The sequence below is a fragment of the Colias eurytheme genome, chromosome 16 (assembly GCF_061535395.1).
Source record: "Colias eurytheme isolate Ceu_HAF_F1 chromosome 16, ilColEury1 Martin Lab GWU primary, whole genome shotgun sequence".
Lineage (NCBI taxonomy): Eukaryota > Metazoa > Arthropoda > Insecta > Lepidoptera > Pieridae > Colias > Colias eurytheme.
This window is the reverse complement of record NC_142995.1, coordinates 4,320,545-4,340,088: the sequence shown is the minus strand read 5'-3', so window position 1 is coordinate 4,340,088 and position 19,544 is coordinate 4,320,545. Positions and strand designations below refer to the sequence as shown.

At 33.4% G+C, this 19,544-nt stretch overlaps 3 protein-coding genes and 1 long non-coding RNA gene across 5 annotated transcripts; 2 read left to right on the top strand and 2 right to left on the bottom strand.

The window, feature by feature from the left end:
* Positions 1–664: 664 nt before the first annotated feature.
* On the bottom strand, positions 665–2,653 carry LOC149901727 (uncharacterized). The gene has a single exon (XM_090110799.1). It carries the CDS (start codon positions 2,481–2,483, stop codon positions 1,065–1,067), a length of 1,419 nt encoding a protein of 472 aa, XP_089966925.1. The 5' UTR covers positions 2,484–2,653; the 3' UTR covers positions 665–1,064.
* Positions 2,654–2,665: 12 nt separating this feature from the next.
* Positions 2,666–3,722, top strand: LOC149901726 (uncharacterized). The gene is made up of 2 exons (XR_016457596.1): positions 2,666–3,024; positions 3,425–3,722. It is a non-coding gene; the product is annotated as an uncharacterized LOC149901726 (long non-coding RNA).
* Positions 3,723–7,893: 4,171 nt separating this feature from the next.
* Secp43 (tRNA Selenocysteine associated protein) lies at positions 7,894–10,333 on the top strand. Of its 2 annotated transcripts, none has more exons than XM_090110833.1 (6): positions 7,894–8,069; positions 8,148–8,279; positions 8,517–8,745; positions 8,887–9,104; positions 9,536–9,629; positions 10,163–10,333. In XM_090110833.1, the coding sequence occupies exons 1-6, from the start codon at positions 8,043–8,045 to the stop codon at positions 10,282–10,284; spliced, it is 822 nt and encodes a 273-aa protein (XP_089966959.1). In that variant the 5' UTR covers positions 7,894–8,042; the 3' UTR covers positions 10,285–10,333. The 2 variants fall into 2 exon arrangements, with proteins under 2 accessions (XP_089966959.1, XP_089966958.1); XM_090110832.1 differs by having other exon boundaries at positions 7,895–8,069; positions 9,464–9,629.
* A 609-nt stretch (positions 10,334–10,942) lies between these two features.
* Positions 10,943–19,269, bottom strand: Bdp1 (transcription factor TFIIIB component B'' homolog Bdp1). Its single transcript, XM_090110930.1, has 9 exons — positions 18,491–19,269; positions 18,030–18,262; positions 15,969–16,099; positions 15,460–15,558; positions 15,078–15,200; positions 14,640–14,811; positions 14,137–14,352; positions 12,815–13,025; positions 10,943–12,585 (listed from the first exon to the last, which is right to left on the bottom strand). The coding sequence occupies exons 1-9, from the start codon at positions 19,047–19,049 to the stop codon at positions 11,966–11,968; spliced, it is 2,364 nt and encodes a 787-aa protein (XP_089967056.1). The 5' UTR covers positions 19,050–19,269; the 3' UTR covers positions 10,943–11,965.
* Between the last annotated feature and the right edge of the window lie 275 nt (positions 19,270–19,544).

Here is a 19,544-nt window from a genome sequence, read left to right as displayed (position 1 = left end):
TTACGTGTGAAATTATCAATTTATAATGTAGGTAGATAAATGTTAATTAATACTAGTTTCAGCGTTTGCGGTTAAACATAAAAATAAATTATTGTATTCTCTAAGCCTTGGTATAATATGATTATTAAGTGTCATGTAATCATTAATGCACCGTAAACTATAAGTTAGTATTATCTGAGATTGAAAATAACACTGTTGGAACGAAGTTACTTATCGCGCGTTGCGAAAGGGGGCTAGACGGAAAAGATTAAGACGAAAAGTAACGAAAAAATTAACTAACTTACTTGTGGTAGGTACCTACTATAATAATTATTCAAATAAAGGTGTTAATTATTAACGGATCTCAATGAATTAATTGACCGCGTCGTTGGTACAATGGTTGATGCGAGAGGGTAGAACCAAGGGGTCCTGGGTTCGGTTCCCGGTGGAAACGTGGAAAAAAAGTCTCGGTCTAGCAGGACACAGAAGGCTGATCACCTCCTTGTCAAAGAAAATCGATCAGTGAACAGATTACGCCACTTGGGTACACGGGATTTCACTTTTTTTTAAGAAATAATTATTATTTTACATTTCTCATCAAACAATAATCTAGGTCAAGGTGAATAAAAGACACATAAGTTTTATATTATTTTATTAATAATTAATATAAACCAACTTAAAGTGTATAGAGTCACAAAATATGCCTATAACTATAATTTAAAAATTTGTATAAAATAGAATAAGCATTTAAATGCAATTATAAAATTTTGGCATTCATACAGATATATCACGCTCTTCAATTTTGATTCAACCTATAAATATCAACAGCCTTTCGTTCATAATACAATGTCATCTAAATAATTAATAATTTAATATATTTTAGATATTTATTTTAATAAATAAGTCACATGACTTTGAACAACCTTAGCTGCCATCATAAAAGGACTGGCATTACAATATATAAATAATGACTTTTTAATGTAAATACTTATCTATATCTCAATCCACTTATAGCTATAAATATATAATAAGTAGAAATGTTTTAAAAAATATTAAAATAAGTATATAAAATTTTAAACAGTTAACTACAGATCAGTAGTCATGACATTTGTCAAAAGACGGATGCGATGTGCATTGCATGCTTTACATAGAATATGACCATCTAGAGGGTAGCAGCCTCTGCCTTCAGCTTCAGATGATAACAGGAGACCACAATCCTCACATCTATAGCAGCGTACATGGAAATTGCGATCTAAGGCCACAACCCGAACTGTCTCCTCCTCCCCTCCTTCAGGCATGATAGGCAGCTCACACACACAACAACGGGGCGCAAATTTCTTATGAAAATCTTCAATACAATGAATCTGGTTCATTGCATCCACAGTGAATGGAATGCCATCAAGACTTTTGCCACATACAACACAAGTAAAGCAAGTGGGATGGTACGGCTTGCCAGTTGCTCTTAGAATTCTGTCCAATATTGGCTTATTGCAAACTGAGCATTTCTCCAATGTTTCATAATAATCAGCTTCACAATATGGTTGGCCATCAACATCATAGAATGGATTACCCTGTAAATTTGTATTGCAGTGTTCACAGCGGAAACACTGAACATGGTACATATTTCCCATCGCTGTGCATCCAGAACTCTCACCAACAACTTTCTCATTACATTTAACACATGTCCCAAACACATCCAAATCTTGGCTATCAGATATAGATTGGACAAGAAGGTCTGTTAAGGCATCCACTTCCTGTTCCTTTGGTAGAGGTGATTTTCCCTTTTTCATTAAATTATTTTTAAAAGTAGGAGTGGTACTTGCAGAAGCTGACTTATTGTTTGGATGAGGACTGATAGGCTCATAAAGTGATTCATAGGTTGAAGCTTGGGACACTCCATACTCTGGATATTCATTCTGATAAATAGGAGGATATGTAGGTCTCTCTTGATTGTAATTTATGTTAGCTGTGGCTCTAGCAAGCTCACTATAATTGGAACTGACAGGTGAAGGAGGAGGCAAGTATTCTTCATGATTATGATTGGGATCATAACTTTTTAATTGACTCATATTGATGGGTGGTGGTGGTGGTGGTGGATTTGAAGTTTGATATGGCGGTATGTTACTGTAGGTAGGGTTATAAACTTTAGATGGCAATGGAACATTATTTTTGAATGAAACATTAGGAAGGGAGAGTTGAGTAACATTCGCATAATCTTTATGGCTGTGGATATGATTGGCATGTCGCAATACATTATTGTAAGTTGGAGGTGGCGGCGGTGGTGGAGGCGGAGCCTCGTTGGTTAATGTAGATATTTTTAAAGAATATGATGGTTCACATACTTTATGCACCACAGCACTATGTGGAACTTGTGGTTGAGCCTTCTTTTTTGGCGGCACAGCTGGTGGTATCTTTTTGATTCTTCCTGGAGAATTTAGATCTTTATTCACCTGCAATTCTGCTAATTGTTGTTCTAGGGCTTCTATATTATCAAGTCGCGACATATTGAAACTTCAGTTTGCAGACGTGTAAACTTGTTGAGCCATTGACTATTAAGATAAGAATCACTAAAAACTTTTAAATGCCTTTATAAGCCTTTGTTGGAAACTGGACACTTCACAGTTCACACTTCTTGACATTGACAACTGCTAGGTAGGTACCGTATAGGTATTTCAAAGATAATGACATGAGCGTAGAGTGAGAATGAACCATAGAGGAGGCACTAAAATGACAAGGAATGCGTGAGAGAAATACACTTATGACTATAAAGCTAAGAGCAAGAGAGACAGAAACATTGTTTTTTGTTTCTCTCATGTTATGCGATTTCTTTTGTTGGGGACAAAGGCAGTTTGTCCCAAACAAGCGGCTACAGTCCATTGTTTTGCTAGTTTTCTGTTTTTTCTCGCTGTTAAGTGACTTCAAAGTTTAATAAACGTTGACAGTGATCTGTTTTAATCCGACTTTAAGTGAAAATATGGTGCGTTGTAGTGTGATTGGTTGTAAAAATCGGCCGGAACGAAGATTACCAAATATTACCTTTCACACGTAAGTAAACTTATTTGAAGTATATTGTTTTATAGAACTGGATATAGTTGATACATTTTCATTAACTCTAATGTGAAATTATCTACAAATATATAATATTTTCATCGAAATAGACGTAAACATTTTTTTGTGTTATCCGACTAAATTACGAAGTGTTCTTGTTGTTCAGGACGCCATTTGTTTTTACGTAGTTTCAAATTTATGGTATAATCATGTGATTAACATAAGGGATACCAGTACAGGGTAAAATTTTCCCCAAAATCGTGAAATGTTTTTTTAATATTAAATGTTAATGTTTGTGTAAAGTTTGTTACACGGTTCGGTTTTCCGGTTCAGCTTTCCTCATTTGCATTGGTTTAAGTATTTTTTTTTTCAATGTCGGTTTTTTTGTATATTCCAGGTTACGATGCACATCATAACGCTGAAGACTGCGAAGCTGGCCCTTCCACACGAGCTGCAGCTGCCACTGAAGGCAGCGAGGACCCTGCCCCGTCAGGAGAGGCGGTGTTGGAGTAAAATCCGGAAGGCCACCCCCCGCGCCTTCCTCACCGAGGTGCGGCGCGCCTTTATAAGAACGAACGAGCGGCGGAGTCGTCCATTTTCGTCTGCTACTCGCGCGCACATTATCGCGGACCCTCTGCCCATTTATTTCTACCGTCATTTTGCTGTTCATTTTCAAATAAATGTATTTCGTTTAATTTACTTTTAATTTGAACTATTTCCAGTACGTTTTTATTAGACTACATTTACGGCTGTATCTTCTAATTGCGTTGACATAGAAATTTGATTTTATTACTGCTTAAAGGTATAATAGACCTAAGTTTTTGATGTGAATATCAATTATTGAATACCTACATTACATTTGCGTTCATGAGTAAAGGGGTTATAAGATTAATTTTTTTTTTTATATAATGTAATAAAAAATTCATGTTTTTCGTAATTATTCCCGTATCTGTTTTATAAGATATTATTCTGTCTTCTGATTCAAATTCAATTTGAATCTGAATCAGAAGAAATAGCAATTAAAACCGCATATTCTGAAACTAGCAACTACTTGCAAGGGAATCACAACCTACAAGGTACTCCCCACGTCCTATAGCACAGACAAAGAAAAAATTGCTACAAGCAACATTTAAAGATACAACATAATAAAACAATTAGGTTTGTTCGAAGCCCTCGGTGCGCGAGTCCGACTCGCACTTGACCTTTTTTGTCCTAATTTTACTGTATTTTCTATTATTATTTACTATTGATTGAAATGATATCTAAACTTTAGCCTTGTTTTTTTATAAAAAATATATGAACTGGGATATTTCGATATTTGTGGTTAATTGCGAGAAGTGTAAAAGCAAAAGTTGTAATAAATATTTTAAATACCTACAACTTTACCATTAAACTTTATTCCGCAGTTATAGTTTTTTTAATCCCGATCTCAGATCGATCGTAAATAACTTTTCCTCTAATTTTTGTTACCTATATTCTCTTCCGTTTGAAATTGATTTCATTGTTCTATAATATTACTTTTATGTTTCAAAAGTTAATAAAAAATCATGTTGAACAATATTACTTTGTTAATTTCAAAAGTTAATATTAAATTAGTGGTCCACTTAGGTCGTGCACATGGCCCAGGGGGGGGCATGGCCCATGACCCCCATGACCCCCCCCCCTGGATCCGCGCTTGTACCGGCCGGCCGCCCGGCTATATATTTTATACCCGTGCGAAGCCGGAGCGGGCCGCTATGTTTTTATATACAACGTTCACAGTTTTTCTGTAGTGTATTTACTATTTAGTATCAGCATTGCACCCGTGCGAAGCCGGGGCGGGTCGCTAGTTAAGTTAATAAATAACAAAATCTTTTCAAATCTGTCTTTTTCTTCATAAACCTATCTTACAAAAAAATACCCAAACATTTATAGATATTTTGCCAGTTTTTCGGATAAAAAGTTTTTGTAATAGTTGGCAACATTGACGTAAGGATTCGCCATCTCGTTCGGGTATACGCCGATGTCGTCTCTAGTACATTCTCCCTCTACGGACATGAGTCATGAGTCATGACCTAACTCGCCTAAGAGCGTTTTCACATTATCCGATCCGATATCGGATATCGGACGCCGATAGCCGATATCCGATATCGGATACAATTTTCCCTTTCACATTGTCCGATAAAATCCTTCCGATATCATCATGAGTGTTGCCAGAAATTTTTAGAGAAAACTAAACTAAATTGCCAGTTGATAAAAAAAGGTATAATTAAAAAAAAATCAAATGATAGATCATAGTTGTACATACATTAAAAATAACTACGTAAAAAAAACAACTTCAAAAAAAGAAAATTAAAATGTAAAACAGATTTGATATCATTAATTACTGCATATTATTTAGATGTGCTATTTATAGGTAAACCAGAATCTGATGGCAATTAGGGAAATCAAAATTTTGAGTGTGCAACCCTAGGGAAAATGGACTGAACGATCTTGATACTTCGTATTTTTTATTTTGTCCTCAATATCATTAGTTATATTACACAAGTGGATAATACTGTATTTAATAATGAGATATCCACGTAATATTATGTAGGTACTTATTACATGTATAATATACATATTACTTTTCTAAAGGTAATACATAATATTATGTATTACACACCTATCTTTGAATATAATATATCATTATGGCATGTGAAAATATGGATGTAATGATAATGCAGATCAAAACTTATTTACTATATTTAACGATTGTTTATAATTTTTTATAAAATAAAACAATAATAAAATAAAATCTTGTTTATTTTCGTAAGATTTAACACATTATAAAATTGACTTGTACACCTTGGACTTGACAAATAGCCGAATTGGAAACTCCTGTTATAAGTTTTCATAAAATTATATTTTAATCAACAAACAATATTATATACCTATTTATAACATTTTTAATTTAAAGTATCAAAACGGGTAAGTCCAACTTAGCAATAAAATCTTTCACGCGCTTTAAAATTGAAAATTGTGATGAGTTTGACCCTTCTTCATCGAATATTTTTCTATACACATTGTAAACAACACCTCTTGCTTGTGATCGCAGCGGTTTTATCGACATTTAGAAGATTTTGAAGACAAAACCCTAAAAATTTATCATCAAAACAAATAATTTGACAACCAATTTGATAGTTGTCAAATTAAGTTGCCACATGAAAATCTTTAATTTTTTAAATATAAATATGCCATCAGATTCTGGTAGACCTATACTAAATAGTTTTGATATCGGTCATTTGTATAGTTTAAGTTAACACATTATAAATTAAATAAATTTATATCAATACCTAACTACTACAACCTAGTATTAGTTAATAGTTTCAGTAATACATATTATGTATCAGTAAATACCTTTCAAAATCTATTAAATGTATTTTTAACAAGAAGTACCTAGTCATTTAGTAATTTTTTCACTATATACATTTATAAAAGTTCATGTAGTACCTATGATAAATTTATTAAGTGATACAATCTTTGTTCACATTTTCTATTCTTTTTCTTATTACACTGTAAATAATATTGTCACCCGTTCAAATATATATTTTATAATATGATTGTTGTAATTTCCTGTAAGTAAAGATACATAAATTATTTTACTGTCATAAGCAATTATTTTAGAATTAAGAGTTTTTAAATATTCTTTGTTGTTAATTCAAAATAAAAATGAAATCGGTGTGAAATCTCCTCCTTTTTTTGAAGTCGGTTAAAAACAAAGCACTCAATGACAACAATACAATAAACAGCACAACCACAGAGCACAACCAACATCCAAGTAGGAGGAGGAGCGAGGCAGAATGAGTTAAAATAAAGATGATAGACACATATTTTCGAAGATAGATATTTGAATTTAAGAACGCAATATATTTTTGTTTACTTCAGTTCAGCCAATTGCCGTATATTTTAATACGGTAATTAAAATAGCTGCCGTATAAATCGTATTTTTAATGCCTATAAATACTTAAATGTGTGATTTCTTAATAAAAAAGCTTTCTTTTAATAGAAAGGATTTTAGGTTAAAGCAAAGAATTTTTTTAAAGATTTAGCGCCCTATAAGACTGAAAATACACAAACTAGTGCTTTTTTGCTGTTGGTATACTGCCTTTTCGAAAATTGAGTTGGCAACACTGAACATTATCGTCCGATAGCTCACGGGCATATCGGTGTCGGCTCCGATATCCGATATCGGATCGGACAATGTGAAAGACAGGTACATATTTCATACATTTTACTTCCCTCCGATATCGGATATCGGCTATCGGCTTCCGATATCCGATATCGGATCGGATAATGTGAAAACGCTCTAAGGCCGCGTGTCCATCTCCAAGAAAACTTCCGCAAGAAATGTCCGACAGTCTGTCCGACAGCAGCTTGCAAGTTTAAACCAGCACTTGGTACATGGTTTAGACTTGCAGGTAGAAACGAGGAATTTGACTTGCAAGCTACTGTCAGACAGACTGTCGGACATTTCTCGCGGAAGTTTTCTTGCAGATGATAAGGCGGCCTAAAGTCATGATGCTTAAAGGCATAGTGGCATAGACTCCATAGACCAAATCACAAAGATACTCCACAATCAGGTCATGCGGCTTGACTCAAATAGTGTAATTAATAATTATTTCAATCACAGAGTTAGTGACGAGTCAGCATCGTGAACAGATGCTAAGACGAAATTATACAATTTCAGAACAGATTACTGAACAATAATTTGGGTATTTTCCATTTTATTTTTATAACAAAAAAGTCGGTAGACGAATAGTGTGCTTTATTTAGTGAAAATTGTCAATGTTTCTTTGTTTTCAAATTGACAAAAAGTGAAAAAAATTATCTATGAATGTCGAATGTCATTGTCAATGATTAATGAATATAAACCACAAATTAGCAAACAAATTATATTCTTCATCTCGTGTATTTACGATATATTCAATACTTACCTAATAGAAAACATTTTATTTAAATTCAACAGATTGGAAAAGAAAACTAAATAAATCACCATGCAGTGTCAATTGTGGATGGGCAGTGTAAGTAGTAAAAAATTCATTGAAATAAAATGAACTTTATGCCGATAATATTTATCTGAATTGGATTTTCCTTTTCAGTTGGAGCCGAACATGACTGAGAGCTTTATATTGGCCGCATTTCATAGAATGGGTTCAAGACCATTAAATGTAAAAGTTATGAGAAATAAGTTCACAGGTGAACCGGCTGGTTATGCATTCGTTCACTTTCAGGTATTTTTTATTATTTTGTATAGTTAATATGTGGCAGATTCTTTAAAATTATTAACTTGAAAATACTTTTCAATACAGCTTAAATAAGCTCCACTACCAAAAATATGTTAATATTATCCAGTTACTAACTTTATATCCAAAACTGTCAATGAACTGAATCAACCACATATTAATTAAGCATACAAAATGCAGAGTATTAAGATAATGAAATAGATAATAAATATTTCATATTTACAGACTGATGAAGAAGCTATTGACACAATGCACAAATTGAACGGCAAACCAATACCGGGAACATTTCCAGTTGTTAGGTTCAGACTTAACACAGCTTCAAGGGAAGCCAGAGCTAATATGCAAACAGAAAGAGAATTTTCTGTCTGGGTCGGGGACCTCAGTCCAGATGTTGACGACTATTCACTGTATAGGGTATTTGCATCAAAGTACTCGTCAATTAAGACAGCAAAAGGTAAGATTCTTATTTCTCAGATTATACATATACGTATAGATCATCCCATGCTATGTTATTACTAAATATTATATTAAATCTTTTGTTATTAAATGAAATTTAAGATACAGCAATGTCATTAACATTTTACATAATTTTTAGTAATATTAGACAATTCTGGGTATACAAAAGGGTATGGCTTTGTACGATTTGGTAATGAGGAAGAACAACGAAATGCGTTATATGCAATGAATGGGTACACTGGCCTTGGAACCAAACCCCTGAAAATATGCACAGCAGTACCAAAACCTAAAAGTGCTATCACAACACCCAGTACTACTACTAGTACTTCTACGAATGCCACATATACTACTGGAGCGGTATGGTTTTTTCTATTTTATAGCAAATCTCTCATTAAATATTTCTATGAATCAGCATAAACTAATAGACAATGTGTGCCTGAAATTTCAATTTGAAACGCTTATTAATTGGCTCTTCCAAAGCAATATAATTTTCGTTTTCGTGCATCACTTCAACGCATATGCAAACTTATAATGAATGTTGTATCAAGCTAAATTGCTCAGATTGGCTCGTTGTACAGATGACAGCATAACGCAGGCTTCTTGTATTAAATGGATTGCTGCATACCTTGCTTACCGTAAGGTACCAGGAAAGTATGAGCTTATAGTCGGTGTAGTTTGAGTGTAGGTGTAGTACTGATGAGGAGTTGTGATTATAGGAGTACAACCAATATTATGATCCGTCAGCCTATTGGCAAAATTATTCAGCGTGGTCTGGCTACTATGGGCAGGGGGACGCGAGTGCGACGGTGCAGGCGGCGCCGGTCATTGACCCCGCGCAGGCCGTGGCTGCTAAAGCTCAGAGCGATGAATTAGCGCTCGTTGGTGAGTTTCTGTTTAATGTTTTAATGTGTTTGTCTTACTTTACCTTTTACTATACTTTTTGTTTATTTAGTATTAATAGTTATTGTTTGTTTGAAATATATTTGTAATAGTGCCAGTGACTTGTGAGGCAATGCAATTTAAGTATGTTTTTCTAGTAGACAACTTATTATTTCTGATTCTCTCTACATTTCGTTCATACATTCTGCTAGTTCTCTGTAAGCAACAAGCAAGATTTTTTAAACGAGTAGGTATTAGTAAAAAAAAATTGGGTTTCTAATTTTTATTTCTTTAATTCTTTAAAATTATTTACTTGAAAATAATAACATGTATAATTAAAAAACTATTATTAAATATTACAAATGTACAACTGAAAAACATGGGTTTTAGCCTCTAGGCCCTAGATTACATTATATTTAAGAATGCCCTAGACATTCTTTCAAGGGCATTCTTAAATATAATGTAAAAATACAGGTTTGAACGTTACAATTAATATTTTCTAAATAAAATAAATAAACGTTTGTATGCACACACAGAACACAAACGACCGATCGACATTGATGAGATGAATCAAGAATTCCTGAACCCAGAGTTATCGCTGTGGGATGGACTGGAGTCGTCGCAGTGGTTCCCGCACGAGGTTATAGAGGCGCATTAAGATATGACTCAAATAATTAGGTTTTAAAATTAAATAATAATTGAATAAATCTTCTTTTATTTCCCCGCAAGCAAATGTTGTCATTCTAAAAAGATGGTGTTTCTCTTAGTTGGTAGGTTTTATCATTTTTCATATAATTTCATGGATAAATTAGTAAAGCACAGAATCGCAACTGCGTGCAACAACAAATGGAAATAGTAACTCATGTTAGTGAGCATGTAAAGCTGCAAAAAAACTATCGGACGCGGCCTATGGGTATCTTGCTAATAATTGTGCATTGAGGTGTGCAAATTATAAGACGATAGGTACTATAATTAATATAAGTATAATATTGTCTCTGCATTAATTCTAAATAATGTACAAAACGCGCAGATCAATATAAATACGGTTCAAATGGATAAAATGGTTTTAGACCTAGAACTTTAATCAGATATCGAAATCATTATGGTATCTCAATAAGTGAAAAATCTAAATAATAAAATAATTTTGTAGTTAACTATTACAATGGTGCCAAGTGAATTTGCGGGCAGCTGTAAGTACGGAGGAGTCGTCATGTTAGTACCTAGTCGGATTTCTTTGCTTTTTATGTTATCGTTTAGCAATAGATGAATCAACTATATATACTAACAATGCAGTAAGGAGATTAAAAGAAACACAGTTTAACTGAAAACGTTTATTGGATACAAGCATAAATATTTATTTACAATCGGGATAAACACATTGTATATTGTTAACAATAAAATAACAAGTTATACCTACTAAAAAATTTCCAATCGATGATAACATCTGTCCATTCTATTTATATATCCAATATATATCACATGTTTGGAAATAATATCTTAAATTAAACAAAGTATTATGCATTCATACGAAAAGTATTTTGGCCTATTAGATTTTCATCATCAACATAGTAGTGGGGCCTATTTGTTGTTTACTTAAAGATAACCATTGATATAGAATTTCATATTTTACACAATTATACTTTTTAAATAATAGTCAGTTTTGACCTATATTGTACACAAAAATACAAACAAGTACAATACTTATATAATAAACACGATAATGAAGTTGTTTTCAAAGCCCTACTTAATAAGCTAGAGATTTACAAACTTACAATTGGCACATTATGTATATGAGAATTATTATAGTAATCGCACACAAGTCGTAATAGCTGTTATTATTTGTATAATTTCATTTCATTTAATTTCTGTTATGATGACGAATTTTCGTCCATGTAAATATATATTATCTTTTGGGGCCGTATTATGACCTCTTGTTTCCAGACAGTTTACGCCGTAAATTGAACTGACTGGAAAAATTATAAATAAACATGGCCGGTTATTATGATCATAATATGTTTTGCCAGTCAGTTCAATTCACGACGTAAACTGTCTGGAAATAAGAGGCTCCTGATCACCTGATAGTTACATTATAAGTTGCATCTATATTGAATTTTGAATGTAAATTGGATGACTATTCATGTGCGATTATTTTAAAGCTTAAAGACTTAACGTATAAAAATTGAATTAGAAACAAATGGATGGTTAAGAAAACTTATGCTTGGTATAATTAAGTTTACATTGCCTATTTTATATGTACTAAATTTTTAAAGTCACTCCACTATTTTATACATAAAACATCCATTTGTTTCCAAGTCTAAAATTTGCAGCAAAATTAAACATTAAAGCTGTGTGATGGAAAAGGAACTATTTCGCGACCGTTTCGAAGTATCTGAACACTTGGCACTTGGTGTACTAGTCCGACTATCACCACTATTCGGAGACATTAGAGGCGAAGAACTATTCGACACTGTACTTTTTGGAGTTCCTTTCTTCATATACCCAACTACGGAATTCAACAACACTGTAGGTAAAGCCACTTGAGTTAATTTCCCCGGTTCGTGAGCTATGTACGTTTGCAGCATCTTTTTTCCGGGGGATTTTGGATTGTTCACTGTCAGAACTATGAGCGATCCCGTTTCGATGTTTGCCGGAATGTTGTTTAGAGAAGTAACTACTTCAGGTGTTTTGTTGATATTTGGAGTCTTAGAAGTTGTTGCGTTCGCAGGACTTGGAGTGTCTTTAGTTTTCTGTCTCTTATTTATCATTGCTAGAGTGGTGAGGGTAGGTGTGGGTGGCGTTGGAGTATTTGGTGGTATTGGTACTGGAGATTTTGGTATTGTCCGCTTCAATGGTTGTGTTTGTTTCGCTCGTTCTAGCAAATCATCTGCTGTTGCAATCTCTGCTTTGTGCCGGCTGCCTTTGGATTTTACAGATACTTCTAGTGCTTTTAAACCTCGACCTGGAATAGAGACAAAAATAAATTATTAAATGTTAAATAAATGCTTAGCATTATAATTTATGCAAATAAATTCAAAATTTGTATAAAGTAATGTTGTATTCGTAAAAGTCATGTTATGCTATGATAATGAAATGAAAACATTATAAAATAGTTATTTCCTTTTACCAAAAGAAGCCTAATCAAACATGAAATCTTCATAAAATTTAATTAATTATTAAAATGAACTCACTGCTTCTATGTCCAATCTCTCTAGCCGCTCGTAACCGATCCTTTTCCTCTTTCTTCTGTCGCATAAACTTGTCCTTCTCTTCTTGCGCTTTACGCTTTTCTGCTTCCCTTTCGTCTGTGAATTCTTCTTTGAGTGAAATGGCGTCCCACTCTATTCTTGATCGTAGCGCTTTATCAACTTGTGCACCATTTAACTTCTCTTCTTTTTTGAACTGAAATAAAACATTTAATTGGTTTTAGAAGTTGATCATGTTGCAAAAATTCAATTATTTCATTGTATTAAAATTTCTTCGATGTCGAAATGTAATGTGATACAGCACCATAATATGGCAAGAGAGCGTGCTAGCGGGTATACGCCTTATTTGCGTAGGGAACGGCAACGCAGTGCACTTCGCATTACTTATCCTCAGCTAGAGTTCGCGCCTCGTGAGATCCGCCAACAAAGCATGCACTCGCTTTATTTGAGTAAAGTCTTCGTAGTCGAGGCGAGCGGTCCGGCAACACAGCACACTAGTACTATTGTCGAGCCAATTTAATAGGCAACATTTGACGTCTATCAATTTTATCTTCGAAGAGAGGTAACCTGCTTAAAAACATCGATTAAAGTGAATTAATCGATACGGATTTGAAACATTTGTCAATCGAATTTATTGATTTATGATAATTTTTATTCACAAGTAATCAATGCATTCGATTCTAGATGTCAGATTTCGATTTTTAGAGTAACGTCTCTGGTATTTAAAAAGAAAAAAGGTTTATTGACACAAAATTGTAGTGACGTCAGTTCTTCAATTCAGAAATTGTTTATTATGTTTAAAATGGTTTATCAGTAAAATGAAATCTTAAAATTACTTGTATCGGTCATTGTTATTATAAATATGTAGTCGTTATTGAAAAAAGTCAAGCAAATGTGCAGTTCTAACAAAACAAAATATCATGTTATTCTATGTCGTCGTTACTAGGTTACGTTCTTGAATTTTGTTGAACTGTCAAATGTTGCCTATTAAAATGGCTCTACTATACCTACAGACATCAACCATTCGGCAACGCAGCACCACACACTCACCTTCAGCTAGACCCAAGAAGCTTATATTTAATACACTGGAGATTGCACTATGACCATCAACTTGTAACAAGAAAATATGACGTTGAATGACGCCCGTATATGTTTTTTTATCCCTTTCACACCTAACCAAGCCAAGTTAGGTTAGGTTAGATATAAGCTTCTTGGCTAGACCTCGCGCCTCGTTCGATCCGGCAACGCAGCACACTCAACTACAACCTTAGCTTGCGCCGCGTGCGGTCCGGCAACACAGCACTCACCTTCACTTTCAGCTCGCGTCTAGTCCGATCCGGGAACAGAGGAGCCATCAGCGTGAAGTCAGTACCAATAGCCGCAAGTGCTCTATAGAACCGCACAGTCTCTGGGGCACTCCAGTCTGCAGAGCGAGCGCTACGTTTGTATTGTCCACGACCAGCTAGCCACGCACCCTCGCGTACTATGGAAGACACTTTCTGGGTTCGCGTTTGTTTTATCACCTGGGAATATAAAAAGGTCAATTTATTTTTCATCATTTATTTTCATCAATGTATTTCATAAAACATTCTACATTGCAATGCGTACGGTTTTTTAACATCTAAATGTTGCAATATGTATATCAATGAAAGTGTGTCTATGAGAAATGTTACTTTGTTACAAGTCCATTACTAATTTAATTTAAATTTCATTTTTTTTTATGTGACTAATTAGCCACGTTTCGATTCCCGGAGTGCTAATAATCTAACTACGCCTTTATGAAATATAATATCGTCGTCGTATTACTGACCAAACTAGACTCATCAAGAACGATTTCTCCATTTGGCCCCAGTTTAATTTGTGGAACAGGCGCCGCATCGCTTTCTGGCGGATCATCTGCGTCTTCTTCTTTCATCTCTTTTTTCTGCTTCTCCAAGTCTTTTACACTCTCTTCTTTAGCTTTTAGTTCATCTTGATCAGGCCTAGAAATTCATATTAAAATTAATAACTAGGGCTCCTCAATATAATCGTTACAAAGACAAAATTTAATTTTAAATTAATAACTAAACTACTCTTTCTTTCACCACTCTACTCACTTTCTTTCACCAGTGTTTTAAAGGCTAGTTCTTTATTCGCTATTTAGTCAAACTGAACAAGGCACAATTATAGACCATTTATTAAGTAGGGTTTGTATTGGAAAGCAAATAATATACAAGGAACAACAAAAAAATAGAAGAAGTATACTTACACAATAGGATTTGTCGTAGGATTGTAGAATATGAGATCATACATAGTCAGGGCTTCACGTTTTACGGCCTCCCGTCGTCGTCTCATCGCCATTAAACGCCTGCTAGCTTCCATTCGTCGAGTCCTTAGTGAAACAATAAAAAAAATGTGCAATTTCTGTATTAAAATGATTTTGTTTAAGTTTGCATGGCATATATGTCGTAGAAAATAGACTTGGGGAATATTTCAGAGAAAAATAAAAAAGGATAACTTGGTATTGAATTTGAAGTTCAGGATAATATTATTCATAAGCATCATAATAAAAAAGTAAGTTATTTGCAGTTTACGCTTGCCATAGTTTTTTAATTATTTTTTAATGATAATATGCAATAATTATATCATACTTCTGTATTTTTTCTTTGAGAGGTGATGCTGGGGTTGGTTGTGTTGTGGCTTGACTTATATTTGAACACACTGAATCATTCCTTATCCGACTCACTTCCCTGAAAATATAACATTTATACATTTACAATTAAATTTAATCAAGCAATATATTTATTTATACTTTAGTAATTTTTCTTATCTTTCTTGAGAGCTTTAACAACATATGAGTACAGAAAATAATGGAAATCATGTTAAGTGGTAGATAAAGGAAAGATATGTACACAAATTAAAGTTTATATATTGATAGTGTGAAAATATATAATTATTTTATACAAAAAGCAAAATACATATAAAATTTTCATGCATTAATTTGAAAATTTCTAGTTATTTTTATGTATTTCATGCTATTTCAAAATCACTACATAGTATAAAACAAAGTATGAGAGATAGGTAACTAAATTTTTGGTCTGCATCTACTAATTATTTTTAAATATTTGATATCAATATTTAAATTTGGGGCATATCTAACCTATTCAACAGTCCCTGTAGCGTAAGGTGTTGTGTATGAGAGTCATGTCTCTGTCTTGCAGGGGCTGGTGTGGTAGTACCACTGCTTAGTAGACTGCGGCGACTTTCATCTTCCGATTCACTTGCACTACCCTAATGATATAGAAAAGTTTTAGCAATTTAGAATATTATGTTTTGAATAGAGCAACTAAAAAGTTGTTAAACTGTTCTCTGTACAAACTGCTATCAGAACTTAAAACTATAAATAATAATTTATAACGTAATGGCACCGAATTCCGACCACTGATTGATACGGCTAAATGAATCCTATAAAAGATAAATTAAATACTCTAGAGGTCATAAGAAAAAATGATATTATGAAAGATTACGAACTTATATTTTAAAATATGCACATAATTGTATTTCATAATGGCTTTTTATTACCTAAATTTGGATTTTAACTATCACGACTGGAAATTAACTGAAAGCACCATTTTCCGACCGACTGAGTACAAATACACGTGTTTCCGACCACTGAGTAGCTAGATTCCGACCAGCCAAATATTTTCTACTAAAATCAACTTTATGACAATAGAAATACAATGGAAATTCGTAAAAACCCGTTTCGTCTTTTCACTGCATCACGCGTGGACCGATTTCGATAATTCTTTTTTTATTATAGTACTTCAAGTACGAGGATGGTTCTTATGGAGAGAAATTTTAAATATGTACCACGGGCGAAGCCGGGGCGCGGACCGCTAGTTTTAAATAATATTTGAGCATTTATTATAATAACAAAAACTAACTCTATGTTAGACTGTAGTAGTTTAAAATTACATTTACTCAAACTCAAACTCATAAAATGCCTCACTGGTCATCCACACTAAATTAGAATGTCCCATTGACTACCTTGCCCAATTCTAAAATCCATTTCACCAAAAGAATTATTTCAGCTAATGAGAATACTTCAGCCTCTTTTTTATCACTCATGGTGATGACCTGAAATAAACGTATGCAATTTCACTCAAGCACAGCGCAAGCAAAAGCAACCCAGTTGGACGGAAACAGGGAAATAAATGGCACCTAGATTCCGACCAAACCTACATTTGCGTAATAAAGCCTCTAAACCGAAATTGATATTCATTTTTAGTTCATTTCTATTTCATATGTACACTTATAAAGATCTCACAATTTCGTAGTTATGCAATTATGTGTCATAAACGTAAAATATAGGGTTTTTAAACCAGACCGGTCTTTGTAAATGAATAACAAAAAAATCAAAAAAGAGTGTCAGTTAAAACGAATATTACAAATAATCCATTAAAGTTAGCATTGGTCGCATACAGGTGTTGTATATAAGCATAGCGTTTAGAATAAATAATTTAATACGAAACCTCCATAAAACAACATGCATAATAGAAAATTACCTTCTTTTAAAAAGCGCGAAATTCCTATTACCGACCGATTCGGTCGGATTTCGGAATGTTGTTATTTTGACAAGCTCCTCATTCCGTCCATAATTATTTGTCCAAAAAAACGTATAAAAACACGCTATCTTTGCATTTATATTTTAAAATTAATAATTTGAAACACCAATAAAACGTTTAAAGTAAATTAACCACAAACTTATCAGAGTATTTAGCGTAAAAATCCACATGTTTATTTTCACCGTTTTATGTTTTTTTCGCATTCAATCCAATACAAACTACACCCTCGCCTAGCTTTTGTTGGATTGACGAAATGTCGGTTAAAATTTTAAACCCAATTTTTTACAAATGACGTACGATAAGTGATTGGATCGAAAGCCTTCCGTTTCATGAGTGTCGCGCGTATTTTAAACGTTTTATTAAATAAAAATCAAAATGGTCGGATAGAGGAGGCTAGTCGGAAACCGGTGCCGTTACGTTACTTGAATAAACAAAAGTTAAGGTTTTCAGACAGAAATACATTTGAATGGTTAGTGCTTAAAATTCTTTGGTTATTTTTTTGCATTATTTATAGCTGAAATAAATTCACTTTATTTAATAATTTGTTTAATACTATTTATTTATTAAAATTTTTATTCACTTTATTTAATGATTACCTGTATACTATTTCTTCTCGGTCCCAAGCGTGGTACAGGACGGAGTTTCGGCCGCACTTTACTGGGAGATGGTAATGGGACAATGGGATCAAACAAGACTTCTGCATTTTCTGAGATAATTTCACTTTTTAATTTTTCTAGCGGTTTTGGTGCACTGCGAGCAGGCTGTAATGGTACAATCCCATCCATTGCATCTTCGGTAATACTTTCTGGTACACTTGGTACATTATAATCTGTAATTTTATATCATTAGGTATAAAAATTGTTGAAATTCGTAAATAAGAACAGAAAGAGTTAATATTAATCGCATAATTTTTTAATATTCATAAAAAAGAGAATTTAAATCATCAAGCATTGCATTTTATAACTAAAACTTCTGTTTCTTCAATAATTACTATTGAAACAATTGAAATTCATATCTATTCAGTTGTCTGCAGATCATTATTTAAATAGGAACTTACCATCTGTGTTTACTTTGCTTCTAACATTGTTTTGTTCTATTTTACTTATAGAATTACTTGCAACTCTCAATTCTGTATTTTCTGTAAGTTCATGACGTGTAGGAGTGGCTTGATGAAGAGGAGTTTTGGCTTTTGAAGTATCTATGCCTTTTGGAGGATTCTGAAGAGTTAATCTATTTGGTGAAGTGAAGGGTCTCTTTGGACTGTTGCGAATTATAGGTGAAGCAAAAGCCCTTTTCGGACTATTCCTTATGATTGGAGAGGCAAAAACATTACGTGTAGTGGATGGTGATGGAGTAACTGGTCGCGTCTCTTTCTCTTTTGTAGCTACGTTTTCCGAAGGTACGGTTTTTGGACTTGAGTTATTATCATTGCCCGAGGTAGATTCGACACTTTCAGAGAGCGGAATATTTTTATTTACTTCACGATCACTAGTAAGAGGAGCGGATTCTTTTGGACTCTCAGTTTTAGTAGATTTATTACTTTCGGCTGTGGCTGCGTTTTTTCTTCTTGGTGGTAATGCTGTAACAGCTTTAATTCTTGCTCTTCTTGTTGACATTTTAATTCAAATACTATCAATAATATATCAAACCCTATTTTAACAATAACTGTTCACACAACTTACTGGCCTATATTTAATTGTAAGCTCGTAGCTTGAATAATAATAATGAATTCTGCCGAATAGTTATTCACATTTTCAACGACTTTACACTGAATTATAATATTTTAATTTTTTATTTACAACAGTACAATAATTAAATGACACGCACCATGCTTCACGCAATAAAGTAAAATCAGTGCTGCCGTTTTATTCTTTTAAAACTTCCCGATGAATAAATTATAAAACAAGCATGGATGGTCTATCCATCGTATCGTCTGTTACAATAAATTATTTTCAATTTATATAATTACACTTTCTTGAATGGGCTTTATTTCTAAATACTTAAAAAGTTCAAAACTTGGAATATTTAATTCTAATATAACTTCGCCAGAGTTTACTCCCCACAACTTGCAAGGAAAAGGCTAGCGGCAACACTGATTAAGTCTGTCAATG